The sequence below is a fragment of the Myodes glareolus genome, chromosome 10 (assembly GCF_982192425.1).
Source record: "Myodes glareolus chromosome 10, mMyoGla1.1, whole genome shotgun sequence".
Classification (NCBI taxonomy): Eukaryota; Metazoa; Chordata; class Mammalia; order Rodentia; family Cricetidae; genus Myodes; species Myodes glareolus.
The window spans coordinates 52085715-52106308 of NC_142035.1; the positions used below are offsets into that span (position 1 = coordinate 52085715).

Genomic DNA, 20594 nt, shown 5'->3' on the forward strand with positions numbered 1-20594 from the left:
TATTTTACTTAGTCTTTTTATATCCATCATCATGCTTCCCAGAGGCTGACTGGAAGTTTCAGTCCCTTATCAGGAGTCTTTCGGGCCTATGTTGGAGGCCTCCCTCCTGGAACCTCTGTGTGATGGTTCCAGTCTAGATTTGCTTTCATGTCTGTCAGTGTCCCTTGAGGACATCAATTGTTTGAATGCTTTCCATTGCATTCATTTTGGGTCTTTATTTTCCAAGCCATCTATTCATTCTGACTTACTCTGCATTGGTTAGAACAGATATTCTCATGATTTTTATGAAAAAGGAAACCATTGGCCCTGCTTTTTGGATTTTTGAGACAAGGTCTTGTTGTGTAGCATTGAATGACTTCAAGTTTGCTGTGTAGCCCAGACAGGCTTTGAACTCATTCTGATTCCCTGCCCCTTGTCCTCCGGCCCATTCCTCAGCTGACTACTTTGTCTACCTCAAAATGGCTAACTGGGGTTGGGGAATGGGGGATGACAAGGACGAGATTGCACCAGGGCCTCCTCTCAGATCTCTCCAGCTCTCATTTTATTTTTAAGATAAATGTGTATTGTATACTAGATGTGGTGGCACTTCTGTATTCCCAGCATTCAGAAGACTAAGGGAGAAGGGTCTGAATATGAGGCCAACCCTGGCTAAATGGAAAGCTTTCTCAAAAAGGAAAAGGGGTATGGTGATCATTTTTCTCTTCCAGAAAAAAGAATTACACAGGGAGGAGAGACCAGACCCAAATCCATAGATGACATACTGCCTTCTACTTCAGAAGCTTCTCTGTATTTTCTTAAAAATAGAAGACAAAAAATTAAAAATCTAGTTCGGTTCAAAATGAGTGTTCTTGATAAATCTTTTTACTTTTGTTCTCTTTGTGTGATGGTGACAACAGTAAAATGGACAAGATTCTGTGGATTGTGTTATTAGTGAAATTCCTTTCTAGCTCTTTTTATTTTATGTGTAAGAGTGTTTGCCTGTATGTATGCCTTTACCAAGTGTGTACAGTCCCAGGGGAAGGGAATAGGGTCTCTGGAATTGGAGTTGCAGGTGGTTGTGAGCTCCTGTGTTGGTGCTGGATACTGAACTCAAGTCCTCCGCAAGAGCAACAAGTGCTTTTAACTGTTGAGCCAGCTCTTCAGCCCCTGGGTCCTTTCTCATGAGAGTGCTGACAATTAAATACTGGTTGCCAAGAATATTTTATACATACAGCTATATACATAATAATTTTACATCTTTTTACTATTTAAGAATATTCAGTATCTAACTATATATTAAAGGTTTTTAAACTTACCTGTAATTTATTTTTGATGTAAAGATTTTTAATAAAAGTTTGTTTTTAATTGCCTGAGTAATATGTGTTCATTGTACAGAACAACAAACTAAGTGGGAAGTTTTATAAATTTATTATCTCACTTTATTGTTTATAGTTCTTTTCTGTTTATTTTTTGCACAGTTCAGTATGTTGTATATAAAGATTATGATCTTGATTCTTAAAGCCATTACATTCTAGTTGTAAATATTTTTAAATAAAAGTATTAAAGTTATTTAAGTATGTGTGCTTGTATAAACTGTTGTTCTTGCAACCACTAGATGGCACTTAGCATGTATAATTCTTATGAGCTGAAGTAGCAGATGTTGAAGTTTCTAGGTGGGTCTTATGTTTTAATTTAAGTAAAACAGTGGTTTATGTTAGACTGTGATAAGCATTTCATAAACAGTAAGTAAATCCAAGGTGGAACATATTGTTATGGGTGTTTCTAGTCTCAAGGAGAAAGGGAGTATTAAACTTAGGTGTAGCATGCCATATACAGTAGATTCTGGGTTAGCAGTCATTACAATTTATTTTTTTTCCAATTGAAAAGAATGAAATGATGAAACATTTTAATTGATAACCTTTAGTTTTCTTTTTAATATTAAGTTTTTTTTTCTGAAGATTTATCCTGTAGATAATTAGTCTGAATGAACGGAAGACTTAACCCAGCATGTTTATGTGAGTGGTGTATATATGTGTATATGCATTTACATGTGTATGGGCACATATCTGTAATTAACCATGCAGTTGTCTCTAATTATCTTTCCTTCCGCACAAATGTCCTCAAATGAAACAGACGACACTTGTGTTGAACATCTTCTCTGGTTAGGTGTCTGCAGGGCTCGTTACAGCCGGCCAAGGTGCTGCACCCACACAGCCGGGCTCTTCTGTCTTCCCAGGCTCCCACAGAGACAGCGGCCCTCTGGTGTGTAATAGCTGCTCCACCAGGCGCGTATCTGGCCTCATGGCCTAGTCATGTACACAAGTGCACATGCATGTATGTGAAGACCAGAGGTTGAAATTGAGTGTCTTCAGTTGCTCTCTGAATTTGGCTAGCCTTATCTCCAAGGTGCTAGGCGCTGGGCCACCACATCCACCTGGGTTTGGGTATCCGAACTCTGGACCTAGTGCTTCCTTCCACAGCATACATTTCCAGTACCCGTTGAACCATCCCCCAGCCTATTGGTCATTTTCATTTTCTGAATACAACCGAGTTTCTTAAGAGTCAGAATTCTTGCATTGTGTTTTCAGGTGAGCATAGAAGATGTTTGTTGCATTTTGGTAATATTCATTATTTAAAGTTTTATTTTTTTATTTTTATCTGGCCAAAATGAGAGAATTTTTGATTTTGGTGTTGCATTGTCTTATTTTAATTTTTAACATACATTTTTTTATTTGATGTGTATAAGTGTTTTGTTAACACGTGTATGTGCACCCTGTCTGTGTAGTGTATGTGAAAGCCAGAAGGGGACATCAGATGCCCAGGATCTGGACTTATGCATGGTTTTGAGCCACTTATGTGTGCTGGGAACTGAATCCAGGTCCTCTGAAAGAGTGTCCAGTACTCTAACCATGGAGCCATCTCTCCACCTCTTATTTTCTTTCCATTAGATTCATTTCTACCTTTCAAAATAATTTGATTTCTTCTGTTAAGTTAAAATAGAAATTACAGTTTTGGGACTGGAGAGAAGGCTCGGTGATTAAGAGTGTATGCTGTTCCAGCAGGGAATCCAGAACATGTGACGGTTCTTGTGAGACTTCTCGTATTCTTGGCTGGACCATGACATGCTAGAGCCTTCTCCACTTTTAATTTCTCAGATGCCTCCCCTACGTTTACAAAGGGTCCCTAGAGGGCAGTGTTGCTGCTTTTTGAGACCAGTGATTTCTTAGTCTGGTGACTTGAATCTGTTTGTGGGTTAAAATAAAAAACAAAACAAAAACAAAAAAACAAAACACAAAAGTTTCAGTACCTAGGATCATAAACATGATAGGTTCTGAATAGCTAAAACTTGGGGAAGTTACGGGAGGATATTTATCATATGCTCACCTGTAGTGTAGTGTAGATCATCAACTCTGCAGGTTCTGAGTAACTGAAACATGGAAGTTATAGGAGCACATTTATTCAAATGCTCAACTGTAGTGTAGTGTAGATCATCAATTCTGCTCTTCAGCATCCTTTATTTTTTCCACTCCTGTTTAGTAAGACAGGCACGTCAGACTTTCTTCAGTGTGACATTTACTTAGTGAACAGCTGCACAATGAAACTTGTTCCTTTATAATTCTTGTTTTAAAATTAAGTAGGCAGAATAGTAACACTGCAGAAACTGTAAAATGGGAAATTTCCCCATAATCATACTATTGGATCACTTGCTAATATTTTAGAACTAATATATACATATTTGTACTTACATATATCATATGTTATGTATAGTACTAAAAATATCAACAGGTGATCCAAAAGTATGATACATATATATTCCAAGGCAGGTTGTGTCGCCAGCTGACCTTGAATTTATGACCTTTTATCTACTTCAGTCTCACAGTTGCTGAGATTACATCTGTATGCCACCACACCTGTTACTATATTTTGTTCTTTATACACGTTTTGATATGCAAACTGTTTGTTGGCTTAGCATCACATAACTCTGTGTTATATAGCTTCAAACATTTGCATCCTGTGGTTTCTCTAACTGAACTACTTTTCTGCCTTTAGATTGTTTCAAATGTCACTTATCTATATTTTCTCTTTAGAATAGGATCATTGAGGGGAAGTAATTTAATCAGTGGGTTTTTGACACTTTTATTTTGTTTTGTTTTTCAAGACAGGGTTTCTTTGTAGCTTTGGAGCCTGTCCCAAAACTAGCTCTCGTAGACCAGGCTGACCTTGAACTCAAAAGAGATCCGCCTGCCTCTGCCTCCTGAGTGCCCAGCAACAGTCTTAAATATTTTAACAAATTTGTTAAATAAAGTTAAAGTTAGTCTACTTTTAACTGCTGTTTGCATACAGTATAGAGCAGTACATGAAAGTGTAAGTTAAATCACACTTTAATATTATTTTATGCTGGGTGGTGGTGGCGCACACCTTTAATCCCAGCACTTGGGAGGCAGAGTGAGTTCTCTGTGAGTTCAAGGCCAGTCTGGTCTACAAGAGCTAGTTCTGGGACAGGCTCCAAAGCTACAGAGAAACCCTGTCTTGAAAAACAAACAAGCAAACAAACAAATAAATAAATAATTTTACATCTGTCAGTGACAGCCAGCAAGTCCTTTCTTTTTTCAGAATACATGTGCGTCATGTTCTTTTGCTACTTTGTTGGATTCTTGTTTATGCTTCCTACCTCATTTTATTTTGAGTCAGACTTTTTTTTTTTGCATTGTGTAGTCTTTTATTAGCAACCAAAATGGAAGATATCTGTTGTACAACATGGGTAGTACTTGTCTATAACTGGAGATTTCTTATATTCTAATATAGATCATTTATAAATGCAATTTCTTTTATTAAAAACTTTTGTCTTTTTTTGTCTGTGTAAAATTTGCAAAATCTGTTCTGAAAGTGGGATGTATGTGTAGACACCTGTAACAACTGCAGATTTCAGATGTGCTAAATGTTTACAGGTCGCTTTCAAACACTGTGCCATTTGGGCCTTTACATTGCCATCGTTTTTAAAACTCAGAATATTTTGATTCCAGCCTTCGTTTCATTGCCCCAAACTATAAAGCATTTAACTTTTATTTGTTTCTTTGTTTGTTTTTTCCGAGATGGCTTTTCCCTGGCTGCCCTGGAACACCCTCTGTAGACCAGTCTGGCCCTGACTCAGAGATCAATGGGCCTCTACCTCCTGAGTGCTAGGATTGAAGGCGTGTGCCACTATCTTCTGGCTCTAAAGCATTTTTTAGTTGAGTTGCAATTAAGGAGGACTATACCTACTAAAAGAGAATTCTATTAGTCTGAGGTTTCAGAATCCCCCCCCCCCCACCAGAACCAACATCTCAGTAAAAGCTAGGCTGGACCTTGGACAGAGTCCAAGCCTGCAGGTCAGTGGACCATGAGTGCTCCAGGTGCATAACTCACTGAACCACCTGCCTGCTTCTACCCTGGCTTGTTGAGTCAGACCTCTTAAATAATTAAAAAGTTAGCATATGCTAGTTATCTTTGGTGCTAAGCATACATCTTCTGTTCTTGATTTTATTTTTTCTTTGTTTGTGTGTTTTTGCTTGCTGAGTCAAGGTCTTGCACAGGTATGAACATATTATAAATATACTAAAAAATGTCTTCAAACTCAAGATTCTCCTGCCTCCACTTCATTGAGTGCTGGGGTATAGACATGGATATGTGTCACTAAGACTGACTTTTATTTTTGAATATGTAGAAATATCACATTTTTTATATAAAACTTAAGTTACTTATGCATAGAAGATAGTATATGATATCAAAGATAATGGGATAGAGAGTAAAGAAATCAGGATTTGAAAAGGAGTTATTGATAATTTTATATTTGACAAAGGACCTACTATCCAGAATGTATACAAATCAAGATGAAAAAAGAAGACAGACTAATTTCAGAATGAGAAAAATCTAGTCTGGCATGTTGTAGATATGCTCCAGATATTTCTTTGTCTGGCACTGTGTATGCCAAATAGACTCATCTGACTGTATAAACACTGTAAAGTGTTTCTGTTGTATACAACATTAAAAATGTTTATTTGAAAGATAGGTTTTATTTTAGAGACAGATTTAAGTGAAATTTGGCTTATCTACAGTATGGATATTGTGTTCAATAGTTTGGAGTTTGCAATACATCTATAGGGAAGGGATCAACTTTTCCTTTCTCTTTTAAAGATTATGTTGTCTTTAATAGCACTGCTTAAGCTTCCACTGCCTTTTGAGTGTGATGGTTACTGTTACACTTCTGTTGTCTCTGAGGGAAAGACCTCTGTCAGAGATCAGAAGTTCAGTGTGTTTGCAGTGATTAAAGACCTTGGGTTACTGAGAAAAATGGGAGGGGGGGAGGGAAAGAAAACTAGAAGGTCAAAGGTAAAAGAAATGTTACAAGTGTCACATGCAAACAAAAACACAAAGAAAAACCCATATCAACTCTACAACTGCGTATGTCAGCTTTCTCTTACCACAGCATAGGTTATGAATTCTTTTATTGTTATACAAAGAATAACTCCTAAGAAATCTCATCTGCGCATACCACCTGGTGTTCAAGGTTTTCTGTGGTTATTCCTGGGTTTGGCATGAATGCTCTTACATTACAGGATCTACTAAAATATAAGAGAATTGGGCATAGTTCTTTCCAGAACTTAAGATTTTCTTGTAGTTACCTCTTTTGTACCTCCTAGCGTTTCTTCTAAGTATATAGCATATTTTATCCCTTCCTGGAAGAAATACCATTCCAAGATCTGTCACTGTCGCATGTGTTTTTCGTGAGCGGAGGCTGTTGACATACGTCACTCCTGCCCTGTGGTTCACTTCTCATTTATGACGTTTTACCTTGTGTGTGTATTCTGTTTTAGACAAATTTGAATCCCAGCCACATCTTTTTCTTACTAAATCTCAAAAGATTTGTCTCAGAGAACTGCAGTTTTCTCAGTTCTCTTTCCAAAGCATATTCTACAGTGTAAAAGAGTAAGCTTCTGGCCACTCCTCAGAATGACCGTCTCTGGAATATGAACTCCTGTGACCAGTTCAAGTCTTTGTTCACCTATGGATTCCTGTCTTGGCCTTTTCTGACACATCTGTCTATCTTCCCTGCCTCCTCCTTTCTTCTCCCTCCCTTGACTGGGACATTAGCCTTTAGAGAATTTTTGAATTCAAGATAAAATCTCTGTAGATTTATAGTAAGACACGTGTCCTGCCCAGAAGACCATTCAACTCCCTTTTTAGTACTTTTTTGTTGTTGTTGTTGTTGTTGTTGTTTTTGAGGCAGGATTTCTCTGTAGCTTTGGAGCCTGTCCTGGAACTCTGTAGACCAGGCTGGCCTCGAACTCACAGAGATCTGCCTGCTTCTGCCTCCTGAGTGCTGGATTAAGTATGCCGCCACTGCCCGACTGCTTTTTAGTACATGTGTGGAGTATGAAGACATAGGTGTGCACTGTGTGCCCCTGAGCAGAAGGCCTGTGTTTTAGAATTTGAGCACACTCACTGTTTTAGAAGAGGGTGGGGAGACAATATCTCGTACTTTAACTGTACTTTATAACAATGTCATCAGGCTCCAATAAAAATAGACGCCACTTTTAATTCTCAGGCTCACTGTGCCTGCTGCTTTACGTCGTCTGTCGTTTACTGGCCATGTGTGGAGAGTTTAAACCAGTTTTACTCAGGTAAAAACTTAGTGAGAAAAGAGATATATTTTAAGAATTAAAATATAAATTGTTTTGTGTGATCTTTAGTTTTAGATTAACCATAGCACACTTGAAGGGATAACTGAGAATTAGGAATGAGGGGGAGTCATTCACAGTATATAATGGAGATGCTGATGTCAGTTCATGTGTTTCATCCAGATGTCCCTGGTAGATTTGGGGAAGAAGCTTTTAGAAGCGGCACGAGCAGGTCAAGATGACGAAGTTCGTATTTTGATGGCAAATGGAGCTCCTTTTACTACAGACTGGGTAAAGAGTGATTTAATGTTGCTTTATTTCTTCCTCCTCCTTCCTTCTTCCCAGATAAAAGTTTAGCCAGTATTTATGCTTGTAAATGATATAATATACACATACTCACTTTGGGGGTTATTTGTTCAGATTTTATAATTATAACTATCTTTTAGAAGGATTTATTTTTATAATTTTTAATTTGTTTATGTGTGTGGATATGTTCATGTTCATGTAACTGCAGTTGTCTGTGAGGTGAAGTCAGAGGTGTTGGGTCCCCTGGAGCTGAGTTACAGGCAGTTGTTAGTTACCGGACACGAGTGCTAGAACCTGAAACTGAGTCATCTGCAAGAGAAGTGCATCCTCTCAGTGGCTGAGCCATTTCTCCAATTCCTAATTAAATTGTCTTTTAAATGAACACATTGCGCATATTGTTTTCTTGATAATAGTCATATCCAATCAATATCTATGAATAAAGGTTGTTGTAAGGACTTTGAACTGCACTAGTTTGGTGTGATTACACATATAGCTGCCTGGATTCAATTCAAAGATTAACAGGGAAAGAATCGCTAATTCACAATATAGTGAAGATGGGGATTTAACTAACTGCTCCTGAAAAAAGAAGCTTGCCTTTCCGTTGCTGCTTGAGAAACTGTAAGAAATGTGACCGGGGAGGCACAGGCATGTGGATCTGTGTAATGAATTCCAAGGATAGCCAAAGCTTCATAGTGAGACCCAGCGTGGGGCACTGCAAATAAATAAATGTTAATCGGTGTTGAGGGAGAGCAAGAAAAGTTTATTGAAGGGAGTTTGGGGTCACAAGCCATGTCTCGTGCATTTGAAGTCAAACACCTGTGTCCCCGAGAAACTAGGCAGAGGAGTGAATGTACAGTTCCTTTGTGCTCAGGTCCCTGGCAGAAGCAAATTCATGTCCCCTCAGAAGCCTATGTTTTTAAATTCCAACTTTATATCTACTACTGAAATTGCAAGGGAACTAGCAGTTGAGTAACACCGAAGCACAAAGCAGCTGGGAGGTCTCACTGAGACAACCTGACAGTGGGCAGACCTGAGGACTGAAGAGACTAGGAACTAGTGAGAGACAACTGCAGACAGCTTAGAGCCGGTGGTAGGAAACCCAGCGTGAAATGTGGACACACAGAATGTGATATCAGGAGTGGTGAGAGACACTGACCCACAAAATGAACATTATACATGCTAACAAAGCTGGAAGCAGCCCAGTACTCATCAGTATAGTAGACCCACAAAATGAGTGTGGATCAGGGTGAAGTAGATTGAAGTTCAGTTGCTTAGAATTTCCAGAATTGATAAGTACCCACAAATTTATAGTAGTCAGCTTGTTGAAAATGTGTGCCTATGAGGCTGGAGAGCTGTCTCTGGTTGAGAACACTTGTCACCCTTGAAGAGGACCTGGGTTCATTGCTCAGCACTTAGATGGCAGCTCACGACTGCCTGAAACTTCAGTTCCAGAGGATTCTTCTGAACTCTACAGGCATTGCATACATAACGGTGCACAGACATACATGCAGATATTCATACACATAAGATAAATAATTCTTTTTAAATGCATACTAGATATTTCATCATGGTGCTGTAGTACCATGTATGTAAATACATGTAAATAAGAATTAGTGTCCACTGTATGTATACAAGGAGTTCCTGTGGGTCAGGAATGGACCAACAGGTGACTCAGAGTGGCACTTCACCAAGATAAAGTTAGGATGGCCGGTAGACATGAAATTGTGGTCAGCTCCCAGTGAATGAAAAGTAGGGCCAGCATCGGTGACGAGATGGTACAAAGGTGAATTGATGTAGCCATTTTGGAGGACAACTTGACCATGCTTAATAAATTTTAATATGTATATGCCATTTGTATCAGTTGAGCTAGAATACTGAATAAAATCTTGGTTATGTGCTTAAGTTACTAGAAGACCCTCTGTAGCAGAATTGTTTATAATAACAAAGCGTTAACAAAGCAGTCTTCATCAGTTGATTAGTCTACAGCTTTTTCATGGAGTGGAATGTTGTAGAGCAAGTTAGTGTACTATATTTATGCCCATTAACATTTTGTAAACATAATATTAAGTTGAAAAATCAGAAGTACATGTAAAGAATCAAACTAGTAAAGAATCAACTATACCATTTAAGGGTTTGTGGTTGATAGAAATAAAAGCAGTGCTTGTCAGAAAATTCTGAAACGGCTTAGTGGGTAAAATGCTTGCGCTGCAAGTATGAGGGCCTTGGTTTGGATCCCTAGAACTATACCACACATACATACCAGAATCAATTCTTTTTTGAGTAGCATTTATCCGACTAAGGAAGGGTTTATTATGATCGGAGGACAACATGTAGGAGGACTTAAAATTACTAGACAGGTTTTCCTTCCAGACTCTGGTGTTGACTTTACAGGCATTAACTATTCTTGAAACTACATGTAAGTATGCATGTTACACATATTTTTTTCTTGCATGTAAACCAAAAAGGAAAAATATCAAGAATAACAATAGAAATACAAAGTAGACCTCAGTACTTCACTGAGTAAATCTCGTAAATCTCAGTGGTTGTTTGGTGTACTGTTAAAGGTTTTCATTAAATATAGACTATGAGAGTAGAGAAAAGGCTAGTTATATAAAAATACAACAAAGCATGAAAGAAAGGGTTATTCAACAGTCTCATCTTTGATCTGTGAGGGTCTGTTAAAACCTATATAAAATAAATGATTTTTGTTGTAATTAATTATTTCTAAGGTTTGTTTTGTATTATGTCACTTATGTGGCTTTAGGCAAATTGGTGACCTCTCTGTACTTCAGGTTCCTTTACTGCCTTATCAAGGTAATAATAGTACCCGTGCTATGAAACCAGTAAACGAAGGTCCATAGAGAGTGGTTTAAAAACTAAGATGGTGGCCTAGGGAGATGACTCAGTGGTTAAGTACTCTTGTTCTTGCAGAGGACCTGGGTTCAATTTCACGTACCCACTTGTTGGCTCATAGCTATCTATAACTTCAGTTCTTGGGATTATGTCACATTCATGTATTTAGGCAAAACATTCATACACATAAAGTAAAATTAGTAAATCTAAAATAAATAAAAAATTAAAACAGTTGCTATTTAACAATGACAGCCTGGCAAAGTTCATGTTCTGGTGAAATAGCTCTTTTAACGTCATTGACTGGCAATCGGAATTAGTGAGCTCTTCTGTGCTTCTTAATGCATGTAATATAATGTGACCTATAAACTTCACCTATCTAGATACACCCCTCTGATATGAAGCTCGTCTTAATTCTCAGGTCATAATTAGCTCTAATTTTCAATAAAATTAATTAAGGTTGTTTTTCTGTTAGTAATAAAGAGCTAGGAGGCTGAGGCAGGATCTCAAGTTTGAGATCTTGTCTAACTGTAGAGAAAGGGAAAGAAGGGGCAAGAAGAGAATTGAATGAAAAGGGACCACTGACCTTTCCACACTGATACATGTGTGGGACCTCTTGAGGGCTTGTGAAGATAAGCCTGAATTGAGTAATTTCTTTTGATGTGTGAATTACATAGTAATTCAAATACACAATGTAATGTGCATCACTGTTTAAAAATATAGTTTGTAGTAAAAGTATATTAAAAGCAGCTAAAACCTGGAATTTCTTTTTTGTGCATGTGTATGCGTGTGTTCCTATGTTATAGTTGGGAACTTCTCCACTTCATCTGGCCGCACAGTATGGGCATTACTCTACCACAGAGGTACTTCTCCGAGCCGGTGTAAGTAGGGATGCCAGGACCAAAGTGGACCGGACACCATTGCACATGGCAGCTTCTGAGGGCCATGCCAGCATAGTAGAAGTTTTACTTAAGGTATGTCTTCTTTTTGTACTTAGATTTTGAATCCAAACCCCATACAAACTTTGTAAGATGAAAAAAGGAAAGAGTTTTATTAAGTACCTACTTTTTGGTTTTTTTGTGTGATAGAGCGTTTGTTATTGATGTGTATAAGTCTGTCAAATGAATATTGCCTTAAAGTTTTCTTTGTAGGGAAAAATCTTCCTGTAGGTGTATTCTCAGTTAATTGCTAACTATTGAAAGTCAGTCCTTTGGGTGAAGAACTTAATTCAGTCAGAATCCTATGCAGGGAAGAATAGTCTTGGATGACTAGCATGCAGATTAATAAGTAATTAAATTATCTTTAGTCATCTAAAATCTAATTAAATTATCTTTAGGTCACACAGAAGATTCTCAGACAATGACAGCCTTTATCCTTGACCCTTTTCATCCTAACCTATAGATGAACCCATGTGAAAGAAATGCAAGGAAATCTAGAGGACAAATTACATGTAATCCTAGGTATTTCTAAAGCCACATGAAAAAATAAAAATTCACTGGGCAGTGGTGGCATGTGTCTTTAACCCCAGCACTTGGAAGACAGATGTAGGCAGTTCTTTGTGAGTTCGAGGCCAGCCTGGTCTACAGAGTGAATTTCAGGATAGGCTCCAAAGCTACACAAAGAAACCCTATTTTGAAAAACCAAAACCAAAACCAAAAGCAAACAAAAAAAAGTAAAAACTCATTTTAATATTTAATTTTTTGTGTTTAAAACATTATCATTTCAACATGAGAGAAGAGTGGAAATCGTTGCTGGGATGTTTCATATTCTATTTGTTACTGAGCTCCAGGGCTTATTTATGCAAAGCGCACCTGTACCTGATGAGCTGAAGTATGCTGACTAGCCAGCCATTCCTTGCCTGACATAGCAGACACTGCCTCAGACAGCTTCCTTTTGACTCCTTGGGTTGTGCTTGTTTTGAAAGCAAAGGGTATATTTAATTGTGAGGGATGAGAGGGTTATCCACCATAAACCATTAAAGTGTTCCAGAGGAAAACTCAGCTGCTGTTCGCCTGTAAGGCCACTCTAGCCCATTGTGCCCCGAATTGAGTAGCTAAAAACATAATTGTCTTATTTCAAGAAAGGAAAGTAACTAGGAAAACAATCATGGTAGAAAAATGATTAGGTCACAGATAACTGATGATTGCTAACATATATCAATAACATATATTAACACCCCTCCCCTCAAATTAATGGTCCTTTTTCTTGTGTAGAAGCATTGTGGCTGATACTCTCATATCAGGGATTCTTTATATTTCATATCTTGAAATATTACTGATTTTGAAATATTTTTTAGCATGGTGCTGACGTCAATGCAAAGGATATGTTAAAGATGACAGCTCTGCATTGGGCAACAGAACATAATCATCAAGAGGTGGTGGAACTTTTAATCAAATATGGTGCTGATGTACACACGCAGAGTAAATTTTGTAAAACTGCATTTGATATTTCAATAGACAATGGAAATGAAGATTTAGCAGAGATATTACAGGTAACTTGGCTTTGAGTTTAAGAAAACATGAAAGGCAGCTTACAGATGGATACTCTTTGTCTTGTAGCTTCTCCTGTTGGATTCAGTTCTTTTGAATGGCCTTGTTCTCTCCACTTCCTCTCTGTTCATTACTGTTTGTGCTCTGGAAAGTTAGATGAGGCGCTAACCTCTGTGCTCTCAGTTTCTGAATCCCCTTCTAGACATAATTATTTTGTCACACATTTGGATGTCATGTTTTATCAAATCAGTTGTAAACTACTTTATAAAGACTCAGAAATTAATGTCCCTCTGATGAGTGATACAATCTTTTTTATAATCTATTTTGTCTGTTTCAAAAATTAGAATTGATTATGCATGGTGTGGGGCAGGTGTAGGGTGGTTAGAGGGTAACTGGAGGCACCTCTCCTTCTTCACGTGGGTTCTGGGGACTGAACTAAGGTCTTCAAGCTTCTCTGGCAAGTTCCTTTATTCACTGAACTGTCCTGACCCCCTCTTTATTTTAAATTTACTTTGTCTACTACTATGTGCAAATTTTTTAAAATGTAAATTGGGATCTAGCAAGCTGGTCTGTCTCACTATGCAGGGCTTTTATTTGTCTGGGCTTAGCTGCCCAGGGATGTGAATGAAAAGGTTTACTTTAGATAAAAGTGATTCCCAGTTGGGTTTGATTCCTGTCTAGATAACCCCTTCCCCATACATCCTTTTTCTCATGGTGCAGCTTTTGGGAATTTCCCTAGGCAGCTCCTCCTTTTAACCCTGTCTTTCCCTCAGCCCCTCGACAGGGCTAGCGCTTCCAGTGGCACACGCAGTAGGCACCAGGGCAGACACAGCTGACTGAGAGTGGCAGAACTTTGTCAGGGTTTGTGATACAGTCTGTTATTCTGGTTTCTTTCTTTTTTTCACCCTCTGTAAAAACAAAACAACTGTTGTAGACATAGTTGTGTTTGCAGGATTCCTTCTTGCTTGTCTTCTTGTTCTGTTCTCAGTAGAACTCTCTGAGATCTCCTGACTTCATTGAACTCCACAACTTACTTATGAGATGTGCTATGTGCTGGGAAATAATGAGTTTTACGTTGACTCTTCTCATTTTTCATATCTAGGAATACACTTTAAGGGTTGAGATTTAAAGATTGAGAACAATTAAATGGGAAGGTCATACTTTAATATGTCATGTTATATATTGCCTAGTGTGGTAGAAATAATTTAATTTGACGGAACAGTAGACTACCTTTCATGCGTTCTGTAGACACCTTTCAGATACTAATTTCTCCTCCAGTGGGGTTTGCTGTCACTCAACAGAAGGCTATAGGGTGTGAATTCACACCTATACTTAGAGCTGCACTCTCGGTGCTTCATTAGCAAGTCTTCCCATTGAATTGTGTGACTCTTCTGAGAGACTGCTTCTTCATATGTATATTTATGTACTGCATTGAAAGCCTGTCCCACATGTGCTGCCTGTAATTCTGAAAGTATTGTGATAATTTGTTCCCTAGATTGCTATGCAGAACCAAATCAACACCAACCCGGAGAGTCCTGACACTGTGACAATACACACTGCCACACCACAGTTCATCATTGGACCTGGAGGGGTGGTGAACCTAACAGGTCTGGTATCTTCAGAAAATTCATCCAAGGCAACAGGTATTGAGATGCATGTAGGACAGCTGTTAGGATGTTACATTAGTAGGTATCATCAGTTTAAGGAAGGACACTTGGACAATGAGGGTAAGAATAACATCTGCTCTCCGGTCTCCATCCTTCTAAGGTAGATGAATCTGAAGAAAGGCAGTCTTACAGCGTGTGACAGCAGTGCAGCACCATGCTGTCCAGCATTAGTTAAGACTTGAGTGGACGTAGATGAGCAGGATGCATTGGGTTAAGCACCCTGATTTAAATTCTCTTTTCTTCTCTTGTAGATGAAACAGGAGTATCTGCTGTTCAGTTTGGGAACTCCTCTACATCAGTATTAGCTACATTAGCTGCCTTAGCGGAGGCGTCTGCCCCATTGTCCAACTCTTCAGAGACTCCAGGTCAGAGAACAAGTCAGATCTGTCCACTGACCTTTTCATAGGCCACTGTCGGGGTTTCCTCTGTGCTTAGTGCTGTTTGAGTCCTGTTCAGAAACCGCTTCATGATTTAGTAGACTATTTTGTTTCTTCAAGAGTCTTTACTTAGAGTTTGTTTTAACCTCTGCAGTTTCTTCAGAATCAGTTGCCTACATTTCTTGTTACTGTCTTATTTCTTATTAATTAAGGTTACTACTTCTTATGTTTTTTTTTTTTGTATCAGCCACCAGTGTGACTCAATATCCTGATCCCATTTTTATTAAATATAGTAAGGAAGGAAAGATAGAGGTGCAAGGGCTTGACGCAGAGGCAGGAGGATGACAGAGGACTGAGGTTGGAGAGTTCTTTTTAGCTAGTGTGAAGTGGGATGAACACCCACTGCTGGGCTCGCCCTGAGTGTGGTAATGTGTCCCATCTTGCCAGAACCTGTGTTTACATGGGAAACTAGAAAAAAAAATCTAGATGTTTTTCTTTAAAAAAAAAAATAAATAAATCAGGCATGGTCTGTACTCCTGTCATCCCAGCATCCCAGGCTGAGAAAGGGGGAATCATAAGTTCTGTTTCAGCCTGGGCTACACAGTGTGATACTGTCTCAAAGAAACAAGAGAAGACAAAACCAAGAGAATAAATGCATAAAAACTGCTAAATTTTAGTAACAAAATGGAAAGCAAACTTGTATGGGTCACATAAAACATGTGCTTGCCCATTTTGGCCCTTGGTTTTTGCTATTTTGTGACTTGTTTACATAGAGTAGGTAAATATGAATTTGCATTTTTATAAATTTAATTTTGGCAGTATTTGATAAAAATATTAGAAAAGCCTGGTCTACAAGAGCTAGTTCCAGGACAGGCTCTAAAGTCACAGAGAAACCCTGTCTCGAAAAACCAAAAGAAAAAAAAAGCGGGGGCTAACTGGGTTGGGAGATGGTAGTGCTTGCCTAGTTCCAGGACAGCCAGGACTGTTACACAAGAGAAACCCTGTCTTGAAAAACCAAAAAAAAAAAAAAAAAAAAAAGGACAAAAAAGAAAGGTTAGCTGTGCCCCATATCTGAACATAGTAGCACCCAATTATAATCCGGGCACTCAGGCAACAGAGGCAGGCAGATCTCTATGCGTTCCATGAGGCCATGCAGGGCTACACAGTGAGACCCTGTTTCAAAGGAGTGGGGTAGGGTGTTAGTTTAGCTGTGTTCAGATGATGACATGTAATATCGACAGGTAGTTGGTTCCAACCTGATTTGCTTTTATATTCTCCTCACATTGTCTTTTAGTTATTGTGTAAATAAATTATTTGTTTTAATTTGGAAATTTTAGGGAAATCTTGAAGTAGTTAGGTACCATAGTGCCTGCCAATAGTCTCAGCTGCTCAAGAACTAAGACAGAATGACTAGTTCAAAGTCAGCCTAGGTGATACTGTGCCTTAAAGAAAGTAAAGACATGCACAATCCTCCCAAACCTTGAGAAATGTTATTCTAGCTGTAGTTTAAATGATCATATTTGGATCATATTTGCTTATAAGAGTAAAGAATAACCTTCAATTCATTCTTTTCCAAATTTTATTTAATAATAATTGTTCACTGTCTGCATATTCTGTGGATGAGATGCTGTGATCAATGTTTTTACTTAGGGTGTCATTGAGTTTTTACCAAAAAGATAAATGAATTTCTTTTCACTTGGAAAAGAGAAAAATCTTACCCTTTTCCCATTTTCTTTGGCTAATTTATAGCTATAAACATATATGTGTTATCCTGATTCTTGGTAAATCTTAAGATTTTTGTGAATTACTTCTGGCCATTAGCGTCTACAAGCATCACCGTTTTGATATGCTGCATTTTTTAGCTAGTGCTTAGATTTGCAGAAGCCATCAAAGGCAGCTGGTTTCAGGGCTAACAGTAGCAGCTTAGAGGGAGAATGTGTGCTCACTGTGCGTGAGGCACTGGCACCAGTGAAAAGGGAGAAAGAAAACTTTCATTGGTGGTTTAAATGTGGAGACTTCATTTCAGTGCTCTGTCGTACTGAAGATCTGGAGAGCTGGGGTGGGGTATTAAGGAATGCGAATGCAGCAGAAGTTCAGGTCGATGTGTCACTGCGATGCACACCAATTAGAGAGATCCAGTCTTGTGACTCAGTTAGCACATGCTCAGGTGCCATGAGGTGGAGGGTTTAATGTAAAAATAGCTTTTCATAGACTACCTCTTTGGGTAAGAGCGCTTGCCGTGCAAACATGAGGACCTGAGTTTGAAGCCTCGGCTTCCAGGTGAAAAGCCCGGTATGGCTGCATGCACCTGTAATTCAAGCATTGGGAGGGCAGACATAGTAGCTCCAAAGAGCTGGCTTGCCAGCCAAAAGGGTAAAGTTGTGTTCTGTGGAACACCCTGTTTTTCGCTAGTAAGGTGACCAGCTGTAGAGGAAGATCTCTGACGGCCTGCCCTAACTCTTCCTATGCTTGCACACACATGGACGTGCGTGCCTGTACATACATATGCACCACATACACCACCCCAGTAGCTTTGTTTTCTAGCCCTAGCCTGTAGTCCTATGACTTTTCTTTGCTCTCTGTGGTCCAGTTACATAATACCTTGATTAAATAGAAATCTATGATTTCCCTTTTTTTTCTATTTAAAAATTTATAATTGCTAGATGTATTTGAAAGATATAAAGTGTCTAGTGGCCATTGAAAATTCTCTTTCTCAAAGTAAAGTATATCAGGAAATTTTTATGCATTATGTTTTTGGTCTATTCCAGAATAGGGTTTGAAACTTAGGAATGAGTTACTGGGTCATGTAAGTCTTTTTGGTTTTACTTTTCTTTGTTCTTAATTTCAGGTTAGATTATAGGATTCCACCTTCAAAATGTTATATTTTTCTGTAATGTAGTTTTTGTTTCATGTAAATATTTCTACATAAAAGTGTTCAGTCTTGATAGTTTTCAGGGAATGTTTTCTTAATGGCCTTAATTTAGTTTATGGCATGGTAATTTAACCTCAAAGGCACAGACATTGTTTGTTTCTCCTCATTATAGCTTGACTTTTATATTAGATCAATGAATATTTATGATATCACAGTTACCTTTTGTTAAGCCAATTTGTACACACACGTATACACTTTATATTTACAATCTTCTAAAGTTTTAAGGTTGTTTTTTCTTACATGTTCCAACATTTGGCTATCAGATTGTTCTCTAGGTTTGGGATGTGTACTTTGTCTTTATAATTGTTTTCCTTTTAATTTTTTTCATACATACTTTATCATTACACAACTTAAAAGAACCTTTTAGATGAAAGGTAGGTCCTATTATTTTAATAGCAGTCACTGCTAACAATGCAAAGATGAAAGTTCTTGAGTTGAGCCTTACTGTTGTGACCTCAGAAGTTTCTTACATTGCTGAAGCTTTTAAATAGTAGTATTTAGTATTCAACCATGAGCCTTTCTTTTTTATATGGATGCTTAAAAGAAATCAAAGCAGTAGGTGGTGCATTGGAAACATGAGTAGTTATTCTGCTGGATGTATTGCTCCTGTGTGCTCTCTGTGTTGTCTCATGGCTGTTTTCCTGAAATTGTCTGATGTGCTTGCTAGCAAAACGTAATTATTGCTTAGGCAAACAAAATAACGAGGACTCTCAAAAGTTCGTTTGTGTTTTGAGGTATTCTGGGTTTGTGTTGTGACCCTTTGACTGTGTTAGTTAATTGTCACTCTTCGTCAAAACCTTTCCCTTTTCCACTCCCTCTTAAACGTGTTATTACAGAATTTTATAAAGTTCACTCCAGGAGAATCTTCCTCAGTTCATAAGAGGAAGGCAGGTAGAACATGTTTTCATTACTTACATCTGTTTTGTTACTTTCATCCGTGTTTTTCACATGACTAGTGTAAAGTTATTCTAGTGACTTTGTTGTATTCCATTGTATGATGGCCACAGTTTATTTACTGCCAACGAGTATGTGATTGTTTCTTGTTTTATCTTAGTTTCTTTTTTTTTAAATTTTAAATTTATTTATTATGTATATAGTGTTCTGAGCACCAAATCTCATTACAGATGGGTATGAGTCATCATGTGGTTGCTGGGAACTGAACTCAGGACCTCCGGAGCAGCAGTCAGTTCTCTCAGCCTCTGAGCCATCTCTCCAGCCCATTACCTCACAGTTTCTACTGTGAAGCTGTTAGGAATGCGAATTAGCATATCTTTATGCACACATTTTTGGGGCTCAGTGTAGGACTGCCTGGGGGAAGAAGTTTTGACATATCAACTTGAGAGTTTGTTTTCTTTTACTTAGGCAATGCCAAAGGCAGAGTTTTTAACTGTCAGAAGAACTCTCTGTGCACCTCTTAGAAATTATTGAGAGCATAGCTGGGGGCTTGGTTGTACAAAAGTTGAATTGCACATTGCCATACAGGGCCAACTCTGTTTTTGTTCACTTGGTCCAAAAGGGACTCCTGTTTGTTCTGCATGTCCCTTGATACATAAATATGTCTAGAGTATAATCATAAAGTTCTCATTGGAGTTGAGTCTTTTTTTGAGACAGTGCTTCTCTGTGTAGCCTTGGCTGTTCTGGAACTCACTCTGTAGACCAGGCTGGCCTCAAACTCAGAGATACACCTGCCTCTGCCTCCCAAGTGCTGGAATAAAGGGCGTGTGCACCATCACCTGGCAGAGTTGCGTCATTTCATTAAGTATCTGTAACCTTTGTTATTAGTCAGTGATCTTATATTGTACTTCATGTGAAGAGATACAGAGGAGTGAAGATTATTAAAATGTGGTTATAAAAAGGTGGTTAGAGCTCAATTATAAATTATAAAACTTTCAGTCAACTACTTACATAGACATCTATATTACCTTTGGCAATGACATTTAAAAACCATGTAAACTTGACCTGTATGAAAGACACAGACAAAAAAATGAATTTATATTCATATTGAATGATTTTTACTTTCTTTTTCCCTTCTAGTAGTGGCCACAGAGGAAGTGGTTACCGCAGAATCTGTCGATGGTGCAATTCAGCAAGTAGTTAGCTCAGGGGGTCAGCAAGTCATCACCATAGTTACAGATGGAATCCAGCTGGGAAACTTGCACTCCATTCCAACCAGTGGGATGGGTCAGCCCATCATTGTGACCATGCCTGATGGACAGCAAGGTTAGTACTAGATGTCCGTGTGATGGTTTGCATTCAATACTTATTCATGCACTGAATATTACTCATATAACCTTTTATAATGGATATAATTCCCTGATTTTGTTTACTTAGCCTAG

General features: G+C 38.3%; 1 protein-coding gene across 7 annotated transcripts in view; it reads left to right on the plus strand.

Annotated features, from left to right (window-relative positions):
• Positions 1-20594, plus strand: part of Gabpb1 (GA binding protein transcription factor subunit beta 1) — a 48961-nt gene that overhangs the window by 13369 nt on the left and 14998 nt on the right. For 3 of the 7 annotated variants that reach the window (XM_048459442.3, XM_048459440.3, XM_085696423.2), the window contains exons 2-7: positions 7821-7928; positions 11600-11767; positions 13090-13284; positions 14778-14925; positions 15201-15314; positions 20293-20478. In XM_048459442.3, the coding sequence (XP_048315399.2) occupies positions 7821-7928; positions 11600-11767; positions 13090-13284; positions 14778-14925; positions 15201-15314; positions 20293-20478 (919 nt within the window). Of the gene's footprint in view, positions 1-7576; positions 7641-7820; positions 7929-11599; positions 11768-13089; positions 13285-14777; positions 14926-15200; positions 15315-20292; positions 20479-20594 lie in introns of those variants that run through there. The other 4 variants (XM_048459444.3, XM_048459441.3, XM_048459447.3 and 1 more) reach the window with 4 other exon arrangements.